Source organism: Kogia breviceps, chromosome 14 (assembly GCF_026419965.1).
Source record: "Kogia breviceps isolate mKogBre1 chromosome 14, mKogBre1 haplotype 1, whole genome shotgun sequence".
Classification (NCBI taxonomy): Eukaryota; Metazoa; Chordata; class Mammalia; order Artiodactyla; family Physeteridae; genus Kogia; species Kogia breviceps.
The window spans coordinates 66,758,086-66,785,619 of NC_081323.1; the positions used below are offsets into that span (position 1 = coordinate 66,758,086).

At 47.2% G+C, this 27,534-nt stretch overlaps 1 protein-coding gene and 1 long non-coding RNA gene across 9 annotated transcripts in view; one reads left to right on the forward strand and one right to left on the reverse strand.

The window, feature by feature from the left end:
- The window catches only part of LOC131741283 (uncharacterized), a 64,051-nt gene extending 53,273 nt beyond the window's left edge, over positions 1-10,778 (reverse strand). For 5 of the 8 annotated variants that reach the window (XR_010836507.1, XR_010836506.1, XR_010836502.1 and 2 more), the window contains exons 1-2: positions 10,672-10,778; positions 8,949-9,088 (exon numbers count right to left, since the gene is read on the reverse strand). This is a non-coding gene — a long non-coding RNA (uncharacterized lncRNA). Of the gene's footprint in view, positions 1-8,948; positions 9,089-9,225; positions 9,678-9,719; positions 10,032-10,671 lie in introns of those variants that run through there. The other 3 variants (XR_010836504.1, XR_010836503.1, XR_010836505.1) reach the window with 3 other exon arrangements.
- Positions 10,567-27,534, forward strand: part of XYLT1 (xylosyltransferase 1) — a 325,897-nt gene continuing 308,929 nt past the window's right edge. The window contains exon 1 of the mRNA XM_059038015.2: positions 10,567-10,957. Within this exon, the coding sequence (XP_058893998.1) occupies positions 10,604-10,957 (354 nt within the window). The 5' untranslated portion in view covers positions 10,567-10,603. The remainder of the gene's footprint in view (positions 10,958-27,534) is intronic.

A 27,534-nucleotide genomic window follows, 5' to 3' on the forward strand; every position in this document is an offset into this window, starting at 1 on the left:
GTGAGCTTTATTGAGATTTAATTTACATACTATAAAATTCACCTGTTTGGGTGTGTTCACAGTTATGCAACCATTACCACAATCTAATTTTAGAACATATCCATCATCCCCCAAAGAAAGTGTGTACACATTATCAGTCACTTCCTGTACCTTCCTTGCCCCAGCCTCTGGCAACCACTAAGCTTCTTTCTGTTTTAACAGATTTGCCTATTCTGGGCATTTGATATAAATGAAGTCACACAGTATATGGACTTTTGTGTCTGGCTTCTTCTTGAGCATGTTTTTGAGACTCCTCCATGTGGTAGCATGAATCTGTACTTCAGTCCTTTATGTTACCCCTACTGAGGCACTGGTGGTTCAGTGGTAGATTTCTTACCTCCCTTTATGTTACCCAATAGTTGTCCACTGTGCCATTAATATTTTCACCACACTAAGCATCTTTCTTATTCTTTCCCAGTTTATAAGGCTCAATTTATCAAAAGTGTCTTTCCCTCCCTCAGGTCAAGCTCTGCCTGACCTCCCTGTCCTCCTGTTGTAGTTTATTCTTAAAGAGTTGCTTTCTCCTTTCCTTCTTTCTTTCTTTCTTTCTTTCCTTCCTTCCTCCCTCTCTCCTTTCTTCCCTCCTTCCTTCCTTTCTTCTTTCTTTCTTTCTCTTTCTTTCTTTCTTTCTCTTCTGACATTTTTATTGTTTTAGTTTGTTTTACTTATATTCAAGACTTTAATCCATCTGGAATCTTCTTGTACATGATATGAGATAAGTGCTCAATACTATTTTTTCCCAATGGAAAATCAGTTGGGCCAGCAACGTACTTTAAATAGACCATATTCTCCTACTGGATTCAAACATCACCTTTGTCATATAAGGAGTTCTCTGTAAGAGATCTAAATGATCTACCTTTTTCTATTCCTAAACCAGCAATAACATATTTATTTGCTTAAGTTTGACTTATATTCGGATATAAGTTGAGGCAAGTCTATCCTTGACATTTGTTTATTTATTGTCTATTTTAGGGCATCTCCTCTTCCATTTGTTTAGTCTAGTCTCCTACTTTCCCTCTCCTCAACACTAAAAGCAAGTTGTTGATATTCTAATTGATACTGAAATTTTAAGTTAATTTCATTAACTTTGGTAATATTTACATTTTATATCAATCTTCCCACTCAGAAATATGGTATTTATTTCCATTTGTGTGAATCTTGTTTTATGAAATTCAATGAGATTGTGAAAATTGTTTTTTTAAATACTTTTCATCATATAATTCCTGAGCTTCTCTTCTTAACTGTTCCCCAAGTTATTTTTTGGTGGTGCTTTTGTGATTGGGATATTTTTTCCATCTAAGTTCTCCCCATACCCATTTCAAAGTCATTATTGTTAGTATAGAGAAAAGCTATTAATATTTATATAATTTTATTCTTTCCAGCCATCTTACAAACACTCTTATTAATTCTTGTAAGATTATTGTTTTAACTTTCATTAAAGTCTACTAGTTTCCTTAGTATACAAGTAAACCATAAGTAAAAATAGTTTAAAATTTTCTTTCCAATGCTTACACTTATTTTATTTTCTTATTTTAATGCATTTGCAAGAACTTTTGTAACTATTTAAATAATTCACCATTTGGGAATAGGGTTTTTTATTCATTAGCCTAAATTATATTTAGGTGATTTCCTTCTATTAATGATTTACTTGTTGATTTATTAGAAATGACTACCAAATTTATTCAAATGGCTTTTCAGCTTCACCTTTAATATTGATGTAATTAATGTATTATGTTGATACCTTCCCTGATCCAAACAAGCCTTGAATTCCTGGAATAAGCTCTCCTTTGCCATAACATGTTATTCATTTGGTGCCAATAGCTTAGTGAAAAGATTTGCCTTTATTCATAAGTAACATTTATTTATAGTTTTCTTTTCTGGTGCTGTCCATCAGAACTGGGTTTTACAAGAATTGAAACACTTCTAATGACTTTCTGTGGACAAGGTTATCAACCCTGGCTACACATTAGAACCATTTGGAGGGCTGTTTTAAGATGCTGATGCCTGGCACAACCCAAAGGGATTGAATAGGAAATTCTGTGGATGGGGTTTGAACACCATTGGTTTTAAAAAATGCTCCAGGTGATTCCATTATTTGGTCAAGTCTCAACATCACTGTGTGTGATTTGCAATTGTTTAAACAACACTGGAGAGTACCAGTAGGTGGGCACCAGCCCCAGGCCCCCCAGTAACCCCAGCCAGCTGCTCTGGGAACTTGGCCCACGAAACCAGTGGGTCAGCACCAACCCTGGACCTTCCTGGCCCTGTAGCCAGCTGCCACAGGACACAGACCCATCCACCAGAAGTCTGGCACCAACCCCAGCCCACATAGGCCCCACAGGCAAAACCCTGGGACCTGGCACAAACCATCTGCAGGTCCGCAACCTCTGCATGAGATAGGGCCTGGCAGCCAACCAGGCCAGGGGCCAGCCCCAGCCACCAGTATGCCAACAGCAGTGGGCACTTCCACAACAGAAGGGAATATACAGCCTGTATAGCAGGCACCCCTAGAATATACAGCTTTTGTTTCCAGAGGAGAGTATGCTGTTGGGTCTCATAGGATGTATCCTACAGAAGGCCACTTCTCTGAGACTGGAAAATGTAACAGACCTACCTAACAGGTAGACATAAATACAGAGAATTATGCAAAATTAGGAGACAGAGGAATATGTTTCTAACAAAGGAACAAGACAAAACCCCAGAAGAAGAATTAAGAGAAGTGGAAACAAACAGTCCCTCTGATAAAGACTTCAAGGTGATGATTATAAAGATGCTCAACGAACTTGGGAAAAGAATTGATGAACATAGTGAGAAGTTTAAAAGAGAAAACATAGAGAAGAACCAAACAGAGCTGAAGAATACAATAACTGAAATGTTAAACAAAACAAAAAAACACTAGAGGGCTTCCCTGGTGGCGCAGTGGTTGAGAGTCCGCCAGCCGATGCAGGGGACACAGGTTCGTGCCCCGGTCCGGGAAGATCCCACATGCCACGGAGCGGCTGGTCCTGTGAGCCATGGCCACTGAGCCTGCGCATCTGGAGCCTGTGCTCTGCAAGTGGAGAGGCCACAACAGTGAGAGGCCCGCATACAAAAAACAAAAAGCAAAAGAAAAACGTAGTCAATGCACGTGCAGGGGAGTGTGGAAATGAGGCAGAGGAAGCTTGTGGAAACTCCCTTCTACACACTTCTTCCCTCCTCGGTGACCTAGAAAGCAGGTCCTCAGGAAAGCGAGGAAGGGAGAGGGATTTTAGAGACTGGAGGGGAGTGCAGACCAGGGCGTGAGAGAGTGACCAGACTAGCAAAATGCAGAGGGGTAGAGCAGCCTTGAGGGCCCACCTGAGGCCCATGGTTGTAGAGGGAAAACCTGTCCCTTTATGGTAGCCCTGGGACTTTACACTCAGAAGCTGGGAGCCATCATTCTGACGAGAGAGAGAATTAACCAAACGTGCAGAGAAGCAGAGACAGAAGATGGAGGGACTGACTGGCATGTTTGGATCTCTGGTTCCAGCTCTTTCGAAGGCCTACCTTTATCCCTAACCTTCTTTCAGTTAGATTGTTCAATTCCATCACACACCTCAGTGTACCAGCTATAGAAACAGAAGCCCAGTTTGAATGGCTTCAACCAATCGGGGGTTCATTCTCAGGTTTGAAACAAAGTCCAAGAGTGGGCCATATACAGCAGACCACAAAGACATCAGGGATCCAGGCTGCTTCTCTCTTTCTGGCTCATTACTTGTGAGTAATGGCTTCTATTCTCATGGTCACAAGATGGTTGCTGGAGTTCCAGCTATCCTTTCTATATTCCAGACAGAAAGAATGGGAATGACAAGGTGCTAAAGGGTACTCATCCCAACTGATTTAGCACCCTCCCCCAAAGGATTTCTTGGAAGCTCCACAATGATATCTACTGTTCTTTCTATGATCACCCTAAACTCCAAGGAAAGCTGGGACCATTGTTTTCTGTTTGGGCATATCATCACCCTAAATAAATCAGGATTCTTTATCAAGCAAGAAGGGAAGAATGGGTATTTGGCAGGCAGCTAGCAGACTCAAGCATATCCCAGAGGCTTCCAATAAATGCCCTTTTCCCTTGAGGCTTTTTGAAATGGATTCCTGAGTTATACAAGCGAAAGAGACTTGAGCGACACTGAGGAATAACAACAGGTACAAGATGGGTTGAGATGAGGGTGCAGAACAGAGGCTGCAAACAAGATAGGAGAAGAGTTTGGGGTACAAGGCTGAACCTACCAACTTAAAGACACAGCGACTAGACAGAAACATTGGTAACACACAGAACCTCTGAGAGGTGTAAGTGTAAAATTAATAGGACAAAAGGGTATTTGGACAAAAAAGATTGAGGTGTAATATTATTGGGTTGGTCAAAAGGTTCATTTGGGTTTTTCCATAAGATGTTTTTTTTGGTAAGATGGTATCCTTTTAATATTTTTCTTTTTTAAATGAACTTTTTCCTAATTCATTCCTTCCCCCCATTATGCCACGCAAATTGTAGAGTTTTCACTAATCATTGTTTGAGAAAATCCAAAACGACAAAAGAACTACTATGAATTAAGCGGCATTTGTCATTTATACATTACAAGAGCATGTATACACGTTTGAAAAAAATAGAACTGTTACTTATTCAGCTGACAGATCATGGTGCTTTAAAGAAATCAGACTCCTTAAGCAGTTGGGTTTCATGAGACAGTTCACGAAACACTCCAGTGTAACCCCCTGACTGAGGCCCCCTGGCCAGCCTGTTTAAACTTGCCCTATTCTGGTCATTCTAGCAGATGGCTCCTTTTAATTTTCTTCGGAACACTCATCACTCTCTGATAGTACTTGTTTACATATTTATTTACTTATCTTGGTCCCATTTGCAATCTAGAATCTAGCATGCAATCTCCAGGAGAGCAGGGACCTTCCATGTTTTGCTCAGCATTGAATGCCCCGACATGAGCACCATTCTGGGTACCTCGTAGGTTCGCAATAAATATTTGGTGACTACTGTCGTGAACTGTCTCAATACAGGGCTTGGCACATAGTAAATGCTCAGAAAATTTTAACTCTCACCATCACCATCATCATTATCATCACCACTATCATCACTGCTGTCCTCCCACAGTTCTAAGCCTATAGCCCGAGGGACAAGGTTGCACACCACTGACACACAAAATAAACATTTATTTTAAAGAAAGAAAAAAGTCTGCCAAACTAGTCTAAGACTCGGATCTGGAGTGTGTCCCCTTTTCAAACATCACATCATTGAGAGGGTAGTACAAAGGCTATGAGATGTCTAGAAGCGGGTCAAAGGGCTGGTACAGAACAAGGTCAGATAATCCGCTAAGCAGTGTTGTGATTTTCATGCATCCTTTCCTCAGCTGGTGTCTCTTCCCCTCCCGGATCACCACTCAGCCCTGACCCCCACCCCCCAAGCTACCCTTGCGAACTGGTGGGGTTTTCTTCTGCACAGGATGGACGCCAGCCCCACTTAGGACCCCTGCTTTTCCTTGTTGTTGCCTGCAGCTCTTTTCTGCAGGAAAGTACTGTCTGCTGTGTCAGAGGAAAGCTATTTGCTACCTAGAGCTCCCTCCGCTGATACAGTGGGTGCATGGCTCTTTGGAAAAGCTGCAGGTTTCAGAAGCGCAGCTGGGAGTCTGGCGGGCTGGGAGTCTGGCGGGGCATGTCCTCTGCCTAAGCCTGTGGTCTGAACAGAGGCTGTTTCCTTCTCTTGGGTTGGGTTGGGGGGGGGGGGGTATGGTACAGGTGATGCGTGTTCATGGCTTCATGTGCTTCTGGGGGCCCCGAGGGAGGGACTTTGGACATCCTGGCCCTTCTGACCTCCAAGCGCCCTGGAACCCTGGTGTTTGCATGCCCTTGTTGGAGAGAATTGGGAATTCCTGGGAACTCTCCTCCTGACATTCAGGAACAGGTGACCCATGTTGATGATTTCTCTCTGATGCAGAAGTGAAACCTAGGGGGCGGTTTTTAATGTTTTAAGAGCAAAGACAGGGTCAATTTGTAGAGTCTGGATAAAAAAAGCCTCTAATAAACCAAAAAGAAACAGGCACATGCTTAAGATTTAAAAAAATAATAACCCTGTATTTGACTAAATTTATTCTTAGGCTGAAGTTTATTTAAATTCAGAAGAAGGCATGCTAAGCCCTAGGTCTCTGGTACCTTCTGCCAGAACTATTTGAGAGAAGGGGAGAGCATTTCCTTACAGACCAGCCTGCTAACATTCCTTCACCTCTGCCATTGGTCAGTGCCAACGTCTTATAGGAAATACATGACACCGCTTCCCTGCCCCTGCCCCTAGTAAACTTAAGAAAAAGGTATTACTCTCTTTCACTTTTTACACATGGAAATATTGAGGTCTGGTTAAACAACTTGTTTAAAATCACACAACTAAAAAGTTGCTGTGATGGGGTCTGCGAACTTGTGAGTACCAGGCTCCACTTGCCAGCTGTCTTGCTGCTGGAGGAACACACCAGGCTCATCTCCAGCTGCATGCCTGTCATTGGTGTTCATTGCTCAACCAAAGTTGACTCAGTGCCCTGCACTATGGAAAGTGCCAGAGAGAGCTGCAAAGAATGAGACCAGGTCCCCGCCCTTGGGGTACTTGGCAGTCCTCCATCAAAATCAAGGACTAGGTTTAGTGCCACTTCTTCTAGGCTGCCTTCCCTGACTATGCTTTTTTCCCTCTTATATCTTTAGACACTGTCTTACTGTTATAAATGAAATCAATAATGCCTTACCTTTATTGAGCACTCACTGTGTGCCAGTCTCTATAGAAAAAAATCTTTACATGGGTTATCTAATTTAATCCTTACAAGAAATCTATGAGAAAAGCCCTATTATTATCCCCCCATTTTACAGATGAAAAAAACTGAGGCATAAAGAAGGGAGCAACTGATGCTGAAAGTCTCAGTTAAAAAGCGGCAGAGCTGGGAATCTGACAGCTCCTTGAGGGTGAAGACCGCCCCCACCCTTCTCCTCCCGATTTCCCTCTTGGCCCCAAGCCTAGTGCTGGGCAAAAAAAGGAGCTCAAAACTACTGATTCACTGATTTACTCTCCTCTCATTGGAAAGCAGTGATGAAACAAGATTTGGGGATGGGGAAGGGAAGGGAATCCCACAAATCAGCTGGAACTTCTTTTGAGCTCTGGCTCTCAGTTAATGCAAGAGTAAGAACCGTACTTAAAAAGAAAAATTCCTTAGGGAATCTTCCTCATTTCTATATCTTGCTTGCCCAGCATGACGCCTGGCACATAATAGGGTCCAATACATCTGTGCTGAATGACTGAATGAGCTTTAAAAATTCTCAAGAAACTTGCTGCTGTTGCTAACGGCTGCTGCTGCCAGAGTCTCAGGCAGTGCTTGAGCTCCACGAAACGCTTGAGGTGCTGCTGGTCTGTCTTGGGGCAGGAAGATGGTCCCCAGAATCCTGCCTTCCCGCTCCTCTATCTCAGGTGATTTTTCATCCTAAAAACCTCACATAAGCTGTTTATGGCACCCATAACCTGCCCGGAGCTTTTAAACCTCTTTTTCATGTGGCAGTTTAGGAGTTGAGATGAACAAACCACTCTCTCTTTCTCCAGGGACTTGGGGGCCAGGATCCTTAACCTCACTCCTTCAGCCTGTGGCCCTCGAGGGAGCCGAACCAGAGTGTGGGCCCCAAAGGACTATGGTTAAACGTATCACATGGAGGAAGCAGATAACATCATTGCCGCTTAGAGGAAAAACGCAGCAGAGCCGTTGAAGCAAAGACGGGCCAGAGGGCAGGGATGACAAGAGTCTCCAGGGCAGCCTCTGCTGGATTGGAAAGCTCTCTTTAGACACTGAGGAAGAGTGTTGGGGACATGACATGATGATCTTGGGGACCGTCTCATCCAATCCTTCATTTGGCATTAAAGAAACTGAAGTCCTGGGAAAGGAGTGGTTTGCTCAAGGTCATGTAAGCATCGCAATGGCTGCATAGAGTAGAAGCAGCCTCCCTGGCACCTATTCCCACCTTCGTGTCAGATCCTGATCCCTACAGAACATCCAGGTGGTTGTAGGGAAGCTGGCTTCGCCCCAGTGCCACAGGAGGTGTGTGGGACCTTGTCCAAGCTGATCAGCACATTCTATCATTCTGGCCACAGTGCTTGGTTTAGGGGTGACCTATGACCTGAAGCTGGTTCAAACAGAGAGAATATCTGGACCTTTGAGGAGAATGCTGGGAAACACTGACCCTCCTCCTCCTGGGCTAGAAATGAACAAAGGATACAATTAACTGATGCCCGGCTGTGACGTGAAGAGAGAACCTTAGGATGAAGCAGACCTCATGAAAGGCCGAGAGGAGAGGTGGAGAGTAAAAGAGTCCTAGGTCATAGTTCTGAGTTGCTGGATCAAACTTCACCTGATATCTTTACTCTGGAACATTTGGTTATATGACCCAGCAAACTCTCTTTTTAAAGGTATAATATATGCTTTATTACTTGTAACCAAAATATTCCCAGGTGATAAACAGATGACAAAAGACTTGTGGCATGGCCATAGGAGCTTGCCTCTGTTCTAGCTCACTCCTGGTTAGGTGGGCTAAGCGCAACGGGGAGGCCTCTATGCCTGGCCACACGGCTGGCCAGGCTTGGATAGTCTGAAGGCTGAGTCTCGTTTGAAGTTCAGACCACACCCCCCCACACACACACCAGCTGGCATCTTACACTCCCAGTTCAGGGAAGCAGGCTGGCTTATTACATGGATCCAGAAAGCATCTTTTTGGTGGTCACTCCTGCCCCACCCTCATGAACGCATAGCACTTTGTGCACATCTCCAAAGTGACACCGACCTCACTGCTTGTTAACGACCGACATGCACATCTGGCTCCTCTAGACCCCAAGCTTGCTGAAGGGGAAATTAAGCCTTACCCACCTTTGGATTCCTGCACCTCGCCCAGTGTCTGACACAGCTTGATGTCCACAGACTGTCGTTGAGTGGATGAAACAATCTCTTCCCTGCCTCCTCTGATGGATCCTCTTTATTCCTTCACCTTCTTCCCTTAAAATTAGGATCTGGTTTACAAAGACAGTGGACAAGATGCAAAACGTTCATCCCAAGTCCAAGATTGATAAGCTGGGGATTTGATCTGCTATTGTATTCTGATAGTGCTAAGTCCTGTCTGGGCCACCCACTCCCTCTATCTGCTCACCATGTGTTCAGGGCTGCTGGGCAACAGGACACAGGAGGGAAAGACTGAGTCAGAGAAAGCTGACTATGAAACTTGAGTCCCTTGGGATCATCAGCCTTAACCGTCATTGGCAGAGGAGGAAGCTCAGGCCCAGGGAGGAGTCCTCCTGGCTCAAGGTCACCAAGACAGTCCAGCCCTGATGGGAAAGAACTCCACTTTAGAAGGCAAGACCTGTTCCCCCAAGAGGTGAGCCCTGTGCAGTCAGGAAGGCGGGCTTCAGGGTGGATGAGGAGAATGGACCTGCTGGAAGGCAGGGGCCAGACTTTGGGGCTTGCAGCCAGTGAAGGTTGAGAAACTCCACTGGGGCTCCCTTTCCCCATGAAAGCACTTGCTTGCCCAACTGGGTTTGGAAGTCTCTTGGCTTTTTTGTCCTTAGGGATCAGAGAAGTGACTCAATAAAGCACTTAGTACGTCTTTGTCACTAGGGGGTGGGGTGTGATTCAGAAGTCACTCACCCTCATTTGTAGCCTCCTCCCTGCCCCTTCAAGCCAGGGATCCAGGGACCCGCAGCATGAGCCCCTTCCCTGGCCGAGACATTCCTGACACGTTTCTCCCGTCTCCACCTGCCAAGCAGTCTCTGTGCCCATAGAAGACACCTGGACCGCAAACTCCGGGCGGGGAGCCCGCTCCACTCAGCTGCCTCGTGCTTGCTTCCCACATGGAAGGGGATTCAAGGACCCCCCAGAGCTTCCCGACCTCCCCTAGATTATGAGCGGGCCCACCCTCAACCAAAGCTCCCCCTGCTTTTCTGACCCCTCCTCGTCTTCTCGGCTGCGGGAACTGTCCCCCTTCCCCCACCCACTCCGGCTCGGGTCCCGGGGTGGGTGTGTGGGCCCCTTCTGCTCGCCCCCACCCCCTTCCTCTCCCTCCTTTTTCCTCCCGTGCTCCGCCCCCAGGCCCCACCCCTCTCCACCCCGGCCCGCTTGCCCGCAGCCTCTTCCCCACCCCCGGCGTCCCCGGCCCAGGCAAGGGGCTGCGGGGAGGGAAAGCGCCGCGGGCTAGGCCCCCGCCCTCCCCGCGCGCCCCGCCCGAGCGCGCGCGCCCGCCGCCCCCTTCCGCGGCCTCCAGCTCCCCGCCTCCCCGCCTTCCCCTCCTCCTGGTGACGTCCGGGTCCCTGCCCGTCTGAAAACTCCGCGCCGCGGCGGTGAAGGCGGCGGCGGCGGCGGCGGAGGAGAGGCGGCGGAGGAGCGGCGGCGAGCCGAGGCGGCGACGGCGGCGGCGGCGGCCCGAGCGGGAGCCTGAGCGGCGGCGGCGGCGGCCGCGGGAGCCGCGGGGAGCGCGGGGGCGGCCCGGAGCGCCCGGGGTCCCCCGCGCCCCGCTCGCTCGCCGCGCTCCGAAGATGGTGGCGGCCCCGTGCGCTCGGAGGCTGGCCCGGCGCTCGCACTCGGCACTGCTCGCGGCGCTCACCGTGCTGCTGCTGCAGACGCTGGTCGTGTGGAATTTCAGCAGCCTCGACTCCGGGGCCGGGGAACGCCGCGGGGGAGCAGCGGTCGGCGGCGCAGAGCAGCCGCCCCCGGCCCCGCGCCGCGAGCGCCGGGACCTGCCCGCCGAGCCGGCTGCAGCCCGAGGAGGAGGCGGCGGAGGCGGAGGCGGAGGAGGACGGGGGCCGCCGGCGCGGGCGCGAGGAGGCGGCGCCGGAGCACCCCGCGCGCAGCAGCCGGCCAGCCGAGGGGCACTGGCCGCGCGGGCGCTGGTAAGATGTCTTTTCGACTGGCGTCCCGGAGGGAAGGAGGGAGGCAGGCGGGCAGGCGGCCCGACCCCACGCCCCCCAGCCCTTGAACCCCGCTCCTCAGACAGGGACTCCCCAAGCCTGCTGGCTCCACGTCTCTTTCCCCTGGAAGCCGGGGTTGGGTCCCTTCCCAGGCTCAGGGGCCGAGGGCTGCCGCATCCCGGGTCTGGGGAAGTTATCTCCAGAGGAGGCGCTTTGGGGGTTACCGGAGCCTGGCTGGGCCCCTGTCCTCCGTCACTCTCGCTGGGCGCCCCGACTTGCTCTGTGCATGTGGGTGTTGGCGCCTCGCTCCCGGTCTGAGTGCCTGGACCGTGCCGGGATCCTCAGCTGCTGCTCTAGGCGGTGGTGCTCACCGCATCTCTGGTTTTTGCCCAGCTGGGTGCAGGCAACTCAGTCCTCAGCTTGCTGCCTCGTTGTTTTTGCCTGGCCTTAGAGGGGGTCTGGGATCGGTGTCCCAAGTCCTCAACCGTGCCCCGGAGTCAAGACTCAGTCTTGGGTGCCTGGTCTTACTTTGAGTCTACTGCCTTCCATCCCTGGATGTCTGAGACTTCTGTCTCTGCCCTGCCCGTGTCTAACCTTGCCCTGTCCTCGTGCCCTCTCTCCAGTGTCAGGGCATGGCCCCTTCTCCTAGGTGGTTGTGTCTGGCTCTCTGTCTTGTGTGTGGCTAATTCCTGTCACCAGCTGTGTGTCAGATCGCATCATCTCGACTTAGGCTCCTGTGGGTTTACTTTGCCCTCCTTGGGTGTGAACAGACCAGGCTCTGAAACTGTTCCTTCCACAGATCTTCTGGGGCCATCTGGGTGTCTTCTACCCTGCCCCCAACTTCTCCAGGGGTGACTTTCACACCTTCTTGGGGCTGACTTGTTTAGCCCACTGAGCTAGGAGCAGACAGGAGAGGTCAGAGTCCCCAACTTTGGGCCAGGGTCTCAGTGCCCTGTGGGCGTGTCTGTCTTGAGGCATAACGATGTGCTGTCTGTCTGTTTGTCTGTATCTTCATCACTCCGCTTGCCTACAGAGTTTCTCCCAGCCCTTGCGGACATTAGACACCAGGGGGTAGTTTCAGGGTCTTAGGTACTGAATGCATGTCTCTGTCGTTTGTCACTTTGGGAGCCTTCACTGAAGGCTGCCTTCGGACACAGCGTGATGCTGTTTGATCTGCTAAACTTCTTTGGAGTCAAGGCGACCCTCTTTGCCACAGTGCGGCTCTTTGTACCTGTGGGCTGAGCCAGCCCAAGACGTGATGCGACGGCATTTCACGATGCTGGCTGGTCTGTGTGGGTAGCAGGGAGAGACATCTTTTCCCCATTTGTGGGGAGGAGAGTGGAGTGAGATTCCTGATGGAGAACCAGAACATTCCGAATGCCTTTTATTTATAGCAAAGAGTACTCTCAGACACTGCCTTTGAACTCCAGGAGTGGATAGTGTTGTGTCTGGGCAGAAATGCAATTAGAAGTTCTTTCTAGATTCGGAGCCCTGTGGGGAGGTGGGGTGGAAGGTGTTCAGGACATGTACCACTAGCCTGGGGAACACGTGGGAGGCATAGGGCTTACTGTACCCTTTGCATCTGGGGGTCCAGACAGGCATCAGGAGGTGCCTTTCCAGGCAAATACCACCTGTTGAAACAAGTGGAGGGAAGGAAGGAGGCCTCGTTGGCTGATTTCTTCCTGGGTCCCTGACATTTTGGGTCCTGTGTCCGCACCAGCTGTTTGTGCGTTCAGTTCTGTGTCTTACTGTCTCATCCCCCGGCTCGGCCGCACTGAGGTTTGCAGTTGGGAAGGTAAAAGTGGGAGCATGCCGCTTTTCCTTTTTTATTCCTTTTGGAACACCAGTTCCAGCAGCAGAGTTGCTTTGCTTTTCTGAAACTCCTTTCATCTGTAAGTTCAGGGACTATCCCCCTACACACATCTCCCAGTGTCTCAATTCCTTCCGATATATAGACATACCTGTATTTTTTTTTTTCTGCCCTTCTCCGTTCTTTGTGCTTGTCCACCATGCGGTTGTTCACTGCTGTCTCTCCTGGATTTGTACTTTATTTTATCTGTTTGTGTCCTCTCTCTTCCCTTCCCCAACATCTACCCCAGTGCCCTGCTAGATCCTGAAATCACAGCGCAGACCTGCCAGATGGAGCTGGGGGTCTGTCCTTCTCTAGCTGTGACCACCCAAGCCCTGCCCTTCCACGGAGCTCAAGGAGACCAGAAGGGGGCAGGCTGTTCCCAAAGTCCGGAGTTGTCTGAGCTTAGGTTGCAGGCTGGGAGGAGAGGACCAGGCCTTTCGGCAGGCCACCGAGGCCCTCAGAACACGTGGCTTGTTTGCAGACCCTGGCGAGGCTGCCGGTGCGTGGTGCTTTGGAGGGAGACTCAGGAGTGGGACATAAAAAAAAAAACTCCCTGTGATTTTCCAGATGACTCTCATAAAGAGAGAGAGCGATGATGCGCTTGGGAGATGATGCTTTGTCTCTGCTCTGCCGAGGATGCAGGTGGGGAGGGTAGTTGCGGTTTGGGGATGCAGAGGGACTCTGTGACTCTGCTGGTGGTGGTGGCGGTGGGTGTGTCCCAGGGAGTGTCAGGCAGGCGCCGTCTACAGAGCGTTTTCTCGACCAGACCTTGCTGCTTCCTTGTGCCCGCGCTCCCAGAGCTTCTGCACTTGTGCCTTTTATGTTCGGGGAGCTGCACCCCAGTGGGAGGACCTGATTGTGATTTTGGTGCATTTCAAGAAGTCAAGAAGAAACACCCAGTTTCTCAGGCAGACAGAGCCAGAGAGAGTGCAGGTGGTGGCGAGCTGGGCATATCCCTAAAAGATCTGCAAGCTCCCCTTTTCCTCTCCGCCCCTGTCAAAGCTCTTACATATTAGAATTATTGGGTGGATGGCAGCTGAGTTCTGCGGCCGTGATACTCATCCCTTTATTGGGTCTCCAGTAAGCTGTGGATTTTATTGTCATCTCAGAATGTAAGAAACAGATGGGCTCACTTCTGAAGGGAGGGAAAACATTGAGGAGAGTGTCAAAAAGATCACACTACAGGTTCTGAATCAATTTTGGGGAGAATGAAAGAGAACCGTATGTTAATGTAACGAATGTTTATTTTCTTTCCCTTTGCCCCCAGTGATCCTCTGAAGTCCTCACATTTATTGCTTGTGCCCTTAGATAAACTGTTACTCAGTAAGTTTCATTTAAGAAACCTAATTTTTTATTGTGCACACACACACACACACTCACTCACTCACACACTCTTAAAGTAGAATGGGCTTTCTGTATTGTCTGACCCCTTTGAAATGTTGATTTTTCGGCAGAAATTCCTCATACTTCACATTACTCAGATAACTCAGGACTTTTTCAGACATTGGCAGTGACTTTGAAAAATTGGTTCACTGTATCCAGATCGCCTCTGGTTCTAACAGCCTCAGAGGCGTAGCTTTTCTTTCTATCCAAATGTTTTGAGACCAGAGAGAACAGAGGGTATTTTATTGATGGTTTGTTTTTCTCACACTCTCAATGGAGTTTTATTTTGCCTGAGCAGTGCATTACACTTTGTATACAGAAATATGCACCACTGAAAAATATTTATCTTGATGCAAATGTTGCCATCTGCTTAATCATGTACTGGAAAATGTTAAATAAAATAGATAAATAAAAGTAGAAATTATTATATGCTTATATATATTTTACATATATATATATTCACTTTCCTTCCAGTCTTACACTTTAGACGTTCTCTCTAGTTTATCAATTCTTTTTATTTTAATCTTCCAGAAGGTTGAGTGACAAATGCTTGCTGTTTTGCAAATAGGAAGCGAAAGCATAAGTTCCTGTTTGCTGGGGATTGTCCAACTTTGATCCATGGTCTTAACAGAAAAGGAAATTACTTTGAGCTAGAGCAGATATCTGACATCGTTGTGTGTGTGTGTGTGTGTGTGTGTGTGTGTTTCCCCAGAAAACAAAATATCCTTAAGGATATCTCTGCAGTTAAGTATCTGTCTTTCCACGCAGAGCTATTTATGATCAGTGGGGCCTTAAATCTACATGCAGAAAGACAAAATTGCACGCTGCCAGCATAATTGGATCTGGTCTCTATCTTGGTCAATACTGCCCTAAGACTTGTCACTTATGATAACTCTCCCTTTTTTTCCTTTTCATCTCCCATTTCTATTGCCCCCAGCCCCTATCTACCAGAACCAGAGAGAAAATACTTTGGGGGAAATGAAAAAATAAATAAAATACAAACTCAGCCTCAAAAAAACCCAAGCTCAAAGGAAGGGGTGTGGGAGCAGAGTCACACGAAACCCGTGCCAGGCCCCAGCACAAGGGAAAGAGGCCTCCGTTAACTAGCCTCGGGTCTGCCATTGCCGGGTTCAGGTCCCGGCTCTGCTCTTGGCCACCCCTGGGACCTTGGGCAAGTCATCCTAACTTGGTTCCTCTGAAAATCAGGGCCACCTCATAGGGTTATGTGAGGATGAAATGTAATAATACATGTGAGCCAATTTGCGCCTGGCACATAATAATAACAACGGCCAAATGTGAGCCGTTGTTCTTAAAAAGAAACTCTTAGTATGTTTGAAAATAAGCAAATTTCCGCAATTATTCATTTTCCCAAGCCAAGTAAGGTTTGAGTGTAATCCAAGGCAATAGAATGCATCCAACTTCTTCTCTGTGTGTCAGCCTTGGAGCGGGATGGAATGTGGGCGAGGGAGGGGCGCTGACATTTACTGAGTGCCAGCTGCCGGGCATCCTTCAGGTGTTTTGCATATATGATGTTATTTTTTTATTACTACTACTATTATTAATTTGCAATCACAGAGTGGTATACAGTTAATAGAACAACAGTTATTTTGTACAAGTTGAATCAAAGACAGTTGAAGATGGGAAAAAACCAAACCCTATCTGTACCTAATTTGTATCAGGTACCAATAAAACCTGCTTTAAATTTCTGTGCCAATTTAAACCGCTGTACTCTACCAGGCAAGGTTGGTGGCTATTGAAAATACCATTAAGGACAGGGCTATCTAAAGACAAACTTGATAGTATGTTATTTTTACAAAAATGAAAAGATGCTGTACAGTGTCCAGTTAAAAAACAAATCATAACTCATGCACATGTGATGTTAATCGCTCACACAAAAAATAATAATTCAGGATGTAAGAAGGTGTTATATACAGAATTGAGACGAAGGACTCCTGGCTAGAGATTACTGCTCTTCTGAGTACCAGTTATGTGGCAGGGATAATGAAAGCTCTGCAGATATTACCTCACTATCTCAGGGAATCTTCCTAACTCTGTGGGATAGAACTGTTGCTGTCCCGACTTCACAGATGAGGAGACTGAGGCTCAGAGCAGGGAAGCAGCTTGCAATGCTGGCGAGCGCACCACAGCTGAGATCCAGACCCAGGACTGCCCCATTCCAATCGATGTACCGATTTCATCGGGCCTTGTCTGTGTAGTTCTTTGACAAACCCTAAATGCAGCCAGCTCATTCCTGAAAATCTTCATACCACTTTTCTCACTTGTTGCAGATTCCTAAAAATGTGCCAACCCTGAGATACGCAGTTTTCCTTGAATCAGACCCCTGAATAATGAGCCAAATAGAAGGGTAATCATGATAACGGTAATGATGCCTATGTAGCAGTTACGATGTGCCAGGCACTGTTCTTGTCCTCCTTAATGTACTTTATTCCTTTAGGGAACGTACTGTTATGTTTCAACAGCCAACAGTCACGATGCTTAATAGAACCAGGCCCTGTTTGGGGTGTTTTACAAATATTAGCTCATTTAAACCTCATGCTACAGTGAGGAAACTGAGGCGTAGGGAGCTTAAGTAACTTTCCCAAGGTTCACAGTATAAATGACAGAGCCGGGATTTGAACCCAGGCAGTCTGTGCTCTCAGTCACTCTAGTCCACAGTCTCCCTCTTCTAAGCATCTTGTGATGGTCCCCAACCTTGGAACCACAGACCTCATTTAAGGAGGCGCATAGGTTAAGTGATTCGGTCACAGTGCCCCGCCCCAAGGACAGGATTTTATGGTCCAGGAAAAGAAGGTGTCACCCTTCAGTGCAATATGCATCATGCACACTAGGGAGTAATTGAACTTGAACTGCTGCGTGGGTGGAGGAAGGTGTTTTGAATTCACCTCCCCCAGCCAGGGGAGGAGGGGAAGTGGGCGCTGTGCAAGCTTCCTCGACCAGAGAGACAGACTTTCATTCATCGTCAGCAGGCCTCCGGCTGCTCTGCTCACCGATGACTTTTCCCCAGGAGCCTGGGTGAAACCCAGGCCGATTGTCTTGCAGGCACTTCCTTCTTTCCACCTGCGACAGAAACTACCTGTCTGCCCTCAGATGCTCATTGCGCTGCGCCCTTCTGATCCCTGTGGCTAGGGCTGCCCCCTCCCCCATCGCAAGGCAGAGCCTTGACGAAGAAGGTGCCGGCAGCGACAGGGCGGGTGTGTGTCACCTTCACCCCGTCAACACTGTAGTGAGCAGGGAGCTGGAGTGATTAGTATCCGAGTCTGGGAGCCCAGACACCTGGCCGGATGGGGAAGGGGTGGGACCCTAAAGGCATTCTCCAGTCTTCTGGGGGAGGAGAAAGTCTCCTTCAGGGCCCTCCGAGGGCAACAGAATGGATTTGTTCTGTGTCAAGCCTGGTTTGTTCCAGCCAGGTGACTGCTGGCTTATCTGGGCATCTAATCCATGCTGATGTGTCCGTGGATGCTAATGACAAGCATTTCTCCTCCCAGGGGATCCTTTGCTGTAATCCTTGGCCACAAGTCACATGGTTTAAGCCCAAAGGAGTTGAGCTAATGGGGCAGAGAAATTGATGCAAACGTCCCCTACCCGAGGGGTACAGACATTGTAACTATGATCCTGATGATGATGAGGAGGAGAATTTCTCTCTATTGAATGTTTACCTTGCTCTAGACACTGTGAAGTACTGGGAAGACATGATCTTATTGAATCCTTGTCCTGCAAGTTAAGGGCTCTTACTAGTCTCATCTGTTTTACTGATTACAAGTAATAAAAGCAAGACAGTAAGTTGGATGAAAGTAAAAGAGCTAAGAGGGAACCAGACTAGGAATTGAAGGTTCGTGGTGACCCCAAAGGTTGCGTTCTTGGTTTGTACCCAATTCAGAGTCAGTAAGTCCCTTGTCCTTTACCCCTGCCCTCCCTCCCCTCCCTCCTATCCATGCATGCATCCTTGCATCTATCCACATGTCCACCCATCCACCCATCCACCCATCTTCCACTCCAACCGTGCCCAGCACTGGGACTGCCTTTGTGAAACAGGACAGATGTGCCCCTCCCCTCAGGGAGGACTAGTCCAGCAGGAGAGGGTTAGGGCCACGGCCTATCAACAGAGAGCTTCCTTTCTGGTCCTAGCCCAGTTCACTCCAGAGCGGCTTCTTGGACACAAGAGAAAGGTGTCCTCTGTCGCGTGGGGGCCAGGAATCGTGTGATTCAGGAGCCTGGAAGCCCTCGAGTCTCCTACCACCCCCAAAGCTGCCAGACCTTGAGACTTGACTGCTCCATCCATGGAGTTCCAGCTCATCTTCTTCTGGCCGAATAAGGAGCCCAGAGACAAACCCAGAGATGAGGTTTGTGAGGGGAGCAGCTGCTTGGAAGCTGTGAGGGCTAGGAGGCGTGTCATGAAGTGTCAGGTTGGGAGAGCAGTGTGTGACCCAGACACGTTCCTTCCCCTCCTGGGGCTTGGTTTCCTCACCTGCGATGCAGGGACCTTCCTACCTGGGAGGGCTTTGCGATGAGGCACACAGCCCCTGCTCCCACCTTCACCTGATGCGGCCTCACCACGAGAGATGTTTGCAGGAGCGGCCCTCGTGTTCATGGCTCATGGGTAGGTTTCATTTGGCCCACACTGTCTTAAAATAAAAAGGAACCGAAGTGTAAGGATTAGGATAGAAGACAGCATGGATGTTTGGAATGCCTTTAAAAAGTCATGAGATGTGCCAGCCCTGGGCCACAGTCTTTCCTGTTGTCCACTGGCCAAGCCGGGAGGGCCTTCCCGAGATCCTCCATGTTCCCAAGAGCCCCCCCACCCCACCCCCAAGATCTCTTCCTTTACCTGTGATACCTTGACTGGGCCCTTTGGGCTGGTAAGTTTGCAGCCTCTGCCTGGAAGATTTCTGTGTTCACTGTGACGAGCTAAAAATAAGTATCTGTGGTCACTTTTTAGTGATCCCCATGTGGTTTATTCACAGCACTTCTTTACCCTGAGTGCCTTTGCCTTCCCCAGGCCTAATGGAGGTTTCCTTCCTTCTCTCCCTGCCGTTGGTGTAAACCCAGAATATGCAAATTCTTGTAAGCATTAGGCATTAGGACATTGTGAAGGCAGTGTCCTCAACAAAAATAGAATCGTGCGCTCTACAGTTTGGTCAACTGGTTTCCCCTCTGCTGGGGGTGTGGGCAACATGCTGTTTTGAATCCTCTGCCTTCCCTTTTCTGTGCTCCTCACCACCTTGCCCTCCCCCGCCCCCCATAACATGTGTTGGGATGTTGTGAGTTGTCAGAGAGCTGGCCAGGGGTTGGAAGAGTGGAACATTCCGGACCATCTTGGCTCAGGTCCCGACTCTGTCAAGGGACAAACCCTGACTTTCACCTCTGAGTCTTTTTGGCATTTCTACCAGATGATGCTAATAAGCTCACTCCACCTCCTCACTGGGTTGTGAGGATGTAATTCGATAAACAGATGAGAAAGCATTTTGAGGCTCAGAAACCCTGTGTGAATATAAGATGGGGCTCCCGTCTTTGGTCTTGGAGCAGAAGAATGTGGGAGCAGTCAGACCAGTTGGCGGTGCTCCCCTCCCATCGCCTTGTAATCCCTGGGGGACGAGGAGAGAATGAATGAGTGAAATCCACCCACTCCTCCATCTGCCCATTATTTCAACAGGTAGTGTTTGAGTGTTTGTGTACCAGACACTGTACGACAAAGTATGGGGGAAGGCCGGCTGTGCCTGCCCTCATGGGGTTTACGGTCAGGAGGCAGGACGACCCCCAAAGAAACAAACACATTTTTAAAATTATCAAATTGTTCCAAATGCAGTGACCTATAGTTGGGGTGCTGAGAGAAGACAAGAGGCTGTGGGTGAAGATTTATTTACGATGGGGTGGATTAATGTTACCTAAGTTTGCTTGAGGACTTATTCTGGATGGACATCTTTTTAGCTCCAGACTGACCCTAGGAATCCCAAGTGTGATATGCACGTGGATTCTGATACACCAGTGATTGAAGGTGCTAATGTGGGTAAACAGTCTCTATTGTAGCAGCTTTTATTTTTTTATTATTATTATTTTTTTGCGGTACGCTGGCGTCTCACTGCTGTGGCCTCTCCCGTTGCGGAGCACAGGCTCTGGAAGTGCAGTCTCAGCGGCCATGGCTCACGGGCCCAGCCGCTCCGCGGCATGTGGGATCATCCCGGACCGGGGCACGAACCCGCGTCCCCTGCATCGGCAGGCGGACTCTCAACCACTGCGCCACCAGGGAAGCCCTATTTCCTAACTTTTGCCTATATTTTTAAATGTTTTTTTAACCAAAATATATACACAAGAGTGCACGTTATTCTAAATGTATAATTTGCTGAATTTTCACGAACTGAACACACCCAAGTAACCCATAGCCAGACCAAGAAACAGGGCATCTGCGACCTCCCTAATGCACCCATCCCTTGCTTCTTGGGTGAACATTTTTTAACACTTGTCATAGCTGTATATATCTTTAAATGTTTATTAGAGGAAATAGGTGACTATAACCAGTCAATCAAAATGACCTCGGGTCAGGGCTCTTACCGCCTAGCATGCAGGTGAAGGGGCATTTATGTAAAAAGAAGTTAGTTAACATGATGAAAATGCATGAATCATAGTACCTAAAACTCTCATTCTAATGCTAATCCTGACCTCAGTTTAGATGTATGACTGACGGGGTCAATGGAATGACCAAGGTTTGGTAAACGTTGGCTTAACCAGTTGGAAGATATCCTGCGCTTCTGGTAAACAGCTGTGCTGTTCTGTGCTCGAGTCCAAGTTAAGTTAGACATTAGGAGGAACTGTGCTCTGGGCCTGTTTGAGTGGACATCCCCGTCGTAGGCCCTCTCTGAGGGTCTGGGTTGCTCTCTGCGTTGCTCCTATAGCTGTGGGCCTTCCCAAGTCCATCTTCTGGACTCGGGTCTGGACCTTCATGTGCATCTCTCGGCTTCACGCTGAGCTTCCACTTCACATTGACTCTTTGTGCTCGAGTCCCCCGCGTGTTGGACATGAATTAGCTGTGATGAATGGGTCCCCAAATGGGCCCATAATGACTACATTATCTTAACCGTGAACCTAGACTCTGTCTTCAGAACCAGGATAACAGAACCACAGTACAGCTGGAACAGCATTTCAAAAGGACAGTGGAAACGACTAATCATTTTATAATGAGCAAGAGGAGAAGCAATAAAAAGAGAGCCCAAGGATGGCATGGTAATTTCCCGAAGTCTTAGCGCTCAACCAGACTCACGTTAATAAAATAAACAAATGTTTTCCGTAATGGAGAGCTAATGTATACATTAGTTAAGCAGAGTATTAAAACCAGATTAGATGGATCAAGTAGTACAGTGGTTACGTCATTAAGCATCCTTTCTTTGGGGACGTGGAAAAGTTGTTCTCTCTTTTTTTCTTCTTTCCTTGTGAAATGGTGCTTTATTAATTGGAGAGGTAATGGGAAATCTTTTTTTTTTTTTTTTTTTTTTTTTTGCGGTTCGTGGGCCACTCACTGTTGTGGCCTCTCCCGTTGCGGAGCACAGGTTCTGGACGCGCAGGCTCAGCGGCCATGGCTCATGGGCCCAGCCACTCCGCGGCACGTGGGATCCTCCCGGACTGGGGCACGAACTGTGTCCCCTGCACTGGCAGGCGGACTCTCAACCACTGCGCCACTAGGGAAGACCTGGAAATTTTTTTTTTGCTTCCCAGACTGGTGGCTGTTTTCTATTTATTTTTTAATGTAGGACCATGCTTTGCAGATGTTCTCTTTGAAATAAAAGCCTATTCATTGTCTCTCTTCCTCTCTCTCTTGTATCCCCAGCCCAGAAGGGGCAGCTGTTACAAAAGACACAAACGGAGAACCCTGTTTGCTTGTCATCAGGCATTACAGAAGATCCCATTCCCGATGTAAAATGCCCCCATTACCTGCCCCCCATTACCTACTGAGGAATAGTTTTTGAATTGTTACATCTGATTCCCTCTTCCTTAGAAGAGGAGGTGATGACAGAGAACAGGGTGGAGATGACCTCAGGGAAGCTCTTAGGAGAAAAACTGGCCTGTTTGCAAAAGGTCGTGGATTCGGTTATTAGCTCCTCTTAGGACAGAGGCTGCCTGCTGGTTGGCTTTCTGTTAGGGTTAAAGAAAAAAAAATCGTGTGGAGCAAACGAACTCTTTCTTTGGAGTGAGGAGGTGATATTAAACCCCCAATAAAAGTGGATGCTGGAAAGTACCAATGAAGGGAGCTGGGCCCTCTGTGGGTTGGATCTGGGCAGCATAGAGCTGGCTTTCTTATTCTCCTTGGTTTGTTATTTTAGTTTATTTTCTAAAATTAAATTACTGGCCAACATTTTAAAATCAGTGATTTCAAATAAAAATTGTTTGGCATTCCTATGAAAAATTTTGAAATTCTGGCCTTTATTCCCAAAGAGGTAATAATTTGAGGGAGCGGGGGAAGATGTGATTGCCCCCCCTACGTGGAACCCCTCTTTCCAGTTTGCCGTGGAGCCCACCTGTCTACTTGGCTTGTTTGTGTTTCTTGCAGGACCACTGTTAGAATTTGAGTTTACAACTCTCAAAATAATAATAATAATAATAATAACTATTATCTGTTAAATGCTATGTGCCAGGAACTGTGCTAAGCAGCATCTCATGGACTATCTCATTTAATCATTATAACAACCTTATGATATTATTCCCATTCACAGATGAGGAAACTGAGGCATAGAATAAGGAATTGCCCAAAGTCACAGACAGGGGACTTGGAATTTGAAGTCAGGCAGTGTGGCTGGGAAGCCTGTGTGTAAGATCACTTGTGCTGCACAGAATGTTTTAATAAAGCAATTCTGGTTAGGAATTCTTCACATTGACTTTGCAAAAGGGTGGCACTGTTTGCCCATTGCATGGATGGAACCAGTGAGACCCATCAAGGTCAAACCATGATGGAAAATGCAGATCATGACTCACTATCTCTAAAGAGAGGACAGGCATGAAAATGACCGTTGGACTTGGGCGCTGGTGAAGCTGGCAGTCTGGCCGTGGCAGAAGGACCCTCACCAGTATCCCCACCATCCTCACACGCACACAGAGCAGGGCAGGGGTGGTGGCCTCCCCCCTCCATCCTTGCGGCAGCAAGGTAGTATCTACAGGGTAATATTTTGATAAGTTGCTGTTTTGTATTAAAATAATAATTACAGTGATAATTACAAGCACAGATTTCGGTGAGACTCAGCTGCTGACCGTGAGGAAAAATAATTAACTGCTTATTCTCTCGGAATCAAATGGAAACCAGGCCTGGCCTTTCTCCTTTGTGTGGGTCCAGCACAGGTTCTGCTGCAGGTTGAAGGCCACATGTTTTGCCAGATGCTGTTTATGTTCACAGTATCGATGGCAGATCTCTGTGCGAGGAGGAGCTGGTCATCGGGCAAACACCATTGCTTCCTACCAGCATGGACAAAAACAACCTGATTGGGATCTATGGACGCACATCCTTTAACTCATGAAATGCACCTTGCCCTGGAAGCAAATGCAAAAACAGCTAGAGGAAAAGTGATTTAAATCTACCTTTAATAAGTAAATGCTTTAGCATTGTCTGATACCTGGCCATAGTGATGGATTTGTAGCTAATTTAATCGGAAGGCTGTGATTCTCTTTACATGCCTATTTTTGAAGCTGGTTGAATGGCCCTGCCTTGATTTTAACCACTTGCTAAATTTCACTTGAAGCAGAACATACGTACAGAAAAGGGCAGAAATCATGAATGTACAGTTCAACCAAGTGGCCATGCTTGAATGATGAGGACTCAGATCCAGAGCACAGAGCATAAGTTACGGCTCCCTCCTCCTTAGGATCCTTATTCCCACTTCTAATCCCTGTGTCTCCAAGGGCAACCTTTATCATGACTTACGACCCCATAGATTACTTTTGCCTCTTTTTAGAAATGGAATCGTGGTCTATACTCCCTTGTGCCCAGTTTGTTTTGCTGAACATCACTTGTGATTAGATTATATGAGATCACATCAGTTGTTGGCAGACTACAGCCCACAAGCCAAATCTAGCCCATTGTCTGTTTCTGTATGGCTCATGAGCTAAGAATGGATTTCAGGGCTTCCCTGGTGGCGCAGTGGTTGAGAGTCCGCCTGCCGATGCAGGGGACACGGGTTCGTGCCCTGTTCCAGGAAGATCCCACACGCCGCGGAGCGGCTGGGCCCGTGAGCCACGGCCACTGAGCCTGCGCGTCCGGAGCAGCCTGTGCTCCGCAACAGGAGAGGCCACGACAGTGAGAGGCCCGCATACAGAAAAAAAAAAAAAAAAAATGGATTTCATATTTTGAAATACATGGTTGGGAAGAAAACCGAAAGAAGGATATTTTGTGACATGAGAAAAGCACTGAAATTTAAATGTCAGCATGTATCAATAAAGCTTTATTGGAACCTGGCCACGTCCATTTGCTTACATACCAACAATGGCTGCTTTTGCCCCCTAATGGCAGAGTTGAGTAGACTCAACAAAGGCCACGTGGCCCACAAAGACCAAAAGATTTATATCTGGCCCTTTACAAAGAAGTTTGCTGACTCTGTATCTGTATTGTTTCATGTATTTGTAATTGTCCATTTACATGGCTCTATAGTATTTCATTGTGGAACACACCACAATTTACATAGCTGTTCTGTTTATTGGAAGGTTCCCAGGTTTTGGCCATTACAAAGAACACTGCTATGAACATTCTTGTGCAGGTCTTTTGGTAAAAAAAATGTTCATAAGCATTCCTATTGGGTATATATGTAGGAGAGGAATTGATTTCACTGCTCTTTTTTGTTTTGTTTTTTAATTGATTATTTATTTATTTATTTTTGGCTGTGTTGGATCTTCGTTTCTGTGCGAGGGCTTTCTCTAGCTGCGGTGAGCAGGGACCACTCTTCATCGTGGTGTGCGGGCCTCTCAGCGCCACGGCCTCTCTTGTTGCAGAGCACAGGCTCCAGACGCGCAAGCTCAGTAGTTGGGGCTCACATCCCAGTTGCTCCGCGGCATGTGGGATCCTCCCAGACCCAGGCTCGAACCCGTGTCCTCTGCATTGGCAGGCAGATTCTCAACCACTGCACCACCAGGGAAGCTCCTGTTTTGTTTTTTAAATGGGTTGATTTCACAAGTGTATTTAAATTTGGAAGTCTTACTTTCCCTACTAGGGAGTAGGGCTCTGGGATATTTTCATGTGTTGAAACTCTGGAACAAGGTTTCCTTTCAAAAAAGTAATTAGTCTTGCAAAATAGAGCATCCATAGAACCGCAATTCATTAATGGATTACTGTTCTTCCATCTCAGTACCTTCAAGGATGTTGGGAACATGCCTGATATTAACTGCTTTAGTTGCTTTTGGGAATGGTGCCATCACTGAATTTCTTATACCGAAGCCATATTGTCCAAAGGCCTCTTATCTTTATGCAGCAAAACAGGTCTGGCAGAATTAGCTGAGTTTTTCCGTTGTCACTTTCTGCTTTGATTGACTTCTGTTTATCTCTAGCTGTCCTGCTTTTCTTGCTGGGAAGCAGATGAATACAGCTCTACATCCCCAATAAGATCTCTAGCCTACAGTAGCATGTGTCATTTGGCATTGAAACAGTGTGCTGAAATGTCCCTTCAGGGACTGCAGACATTGTATGTGGCCACAGCAATGGAGCTCAGAGATTCCCCCTAAGGAGCTGCCTTCCTGTGCGTTGTCAGTATTGTTTAGCAGCATCGGTCCTGTGTCAGTTCCTGCAACGCTGGTCCTTTTCCATTTGCTGTCCCACTTTTGCAGGCAAATGCATTGACAGGGTTGGGAGAAGAATGTCAGGATTCCCTGGGATCCACCGGTCTTTCAGGTTTGCTTGGCACTGGCTGACAAATGGCTTAATATTCTTTCTGGAGCTCTTCAAAGAGTCGTATCGGCTTTCTTTTTCTAGCCAGCACACTTTACCAGGGATAAAGTCCTGTTTGTTTTAATCTTGCCTTCTGGTTGTGCCTTGCACAATTAACAACCTTAAGGAATGTCACAAGAGAAGATGTTCAGAGGATATTTTAGTATTTCTTTTGGAAGACAGTTGGATTCTGTGGTGAAGGGGTTAATGGAATTGAAACCTAGTCTCAGCTAAAATGTAGTAGTGTAGCTGACTCAGTCTCAGGCAGCCTCAGTTTTATAGTCTTTAAAATGGGGCTACAGAGCAATGCCATTGTGGGTAATAATTCCTAGGTATGGAACTTCTAGATCAGAGAAATTTAATCCTTAGATTCTGGTAGTTCCTCCCCCTCCTTAATAGGTTGTTTACTTTCTTTGTTTGGATATTTACTTTTGAAAAGATAAAATTTTCTTTGGTAAGCATTATATAGAATTCTTTACAAAGGAGTGTGTGTGTGTGTTTTCTAGGAGATGGCCTTTTCTTTTTAAAGACTATTTTCTAGATGTTCTAAGATGCCCTAATTAAAATAGATAATTAATTTGTCTCAAAAGAAACATAATAGATTTCAAAAGTAGAAATTGTCCAAGCCTCATTTATAAAACAATAAGATATATTAAAAATTAGCCTCTAAAAGGCTATCATTAGAAAATTTAAACAAACCAACAAAACTCTTGTAAGTAACTCTTAAAACAAAGGAGATATCAAACTTAGAATTTCGTATTATAGGGTGATGAATGAAAATGAGAATACCTCATATCAAAACCCATGGGATGAGGCTAAAACTGTGCCCAGAGGAAAATTAATAGCCTATTATAAAAGCACTTTAGCTTTGGACATTAAATACAGAAGATGAAAATGATTAAGACTCCAATTTTTATTTTTAAAAAATCATTGAGAACAACCTGAAAGAATGTAGGAAAGGGGCTAAATAGAAATAAAAGCAGAAGTTCATGAAACATGACACAATCATGGTAGCAGTTGTTCTACAAGATCCTCTAACGATTAAGCACGCAATATTGATCTAGTTCCTCCTAGGGTTAGAATCTGTGAATGGGCTGCGTGTTCCTAACTCCCAATATTTGCTCAATGCTTCTGTTATGGCTGCTGAGTAAAGGAAGCAGTGGATAGCAGGAAGAGTCCCTGAACTTTCATGTTATTTGGGCTGGGTGGGTTAGGGGAAGTTATCGCGTAGCCTGTCCACATCAAGGCAGAGCCAACCTACTGCGCTTTTTTTCTTTTGACCAACTCCCTCTTGCCTTTAAGAACAATAAGGCTGGCAGGGCATTTTGTTATTTTGTAGAATACATTGACACTCCTGCAGGTTCCGGGAGAGCTTTGCCCCCAGGTCTGATGCCTTCCTGGGTCTTGTAAAGCCAG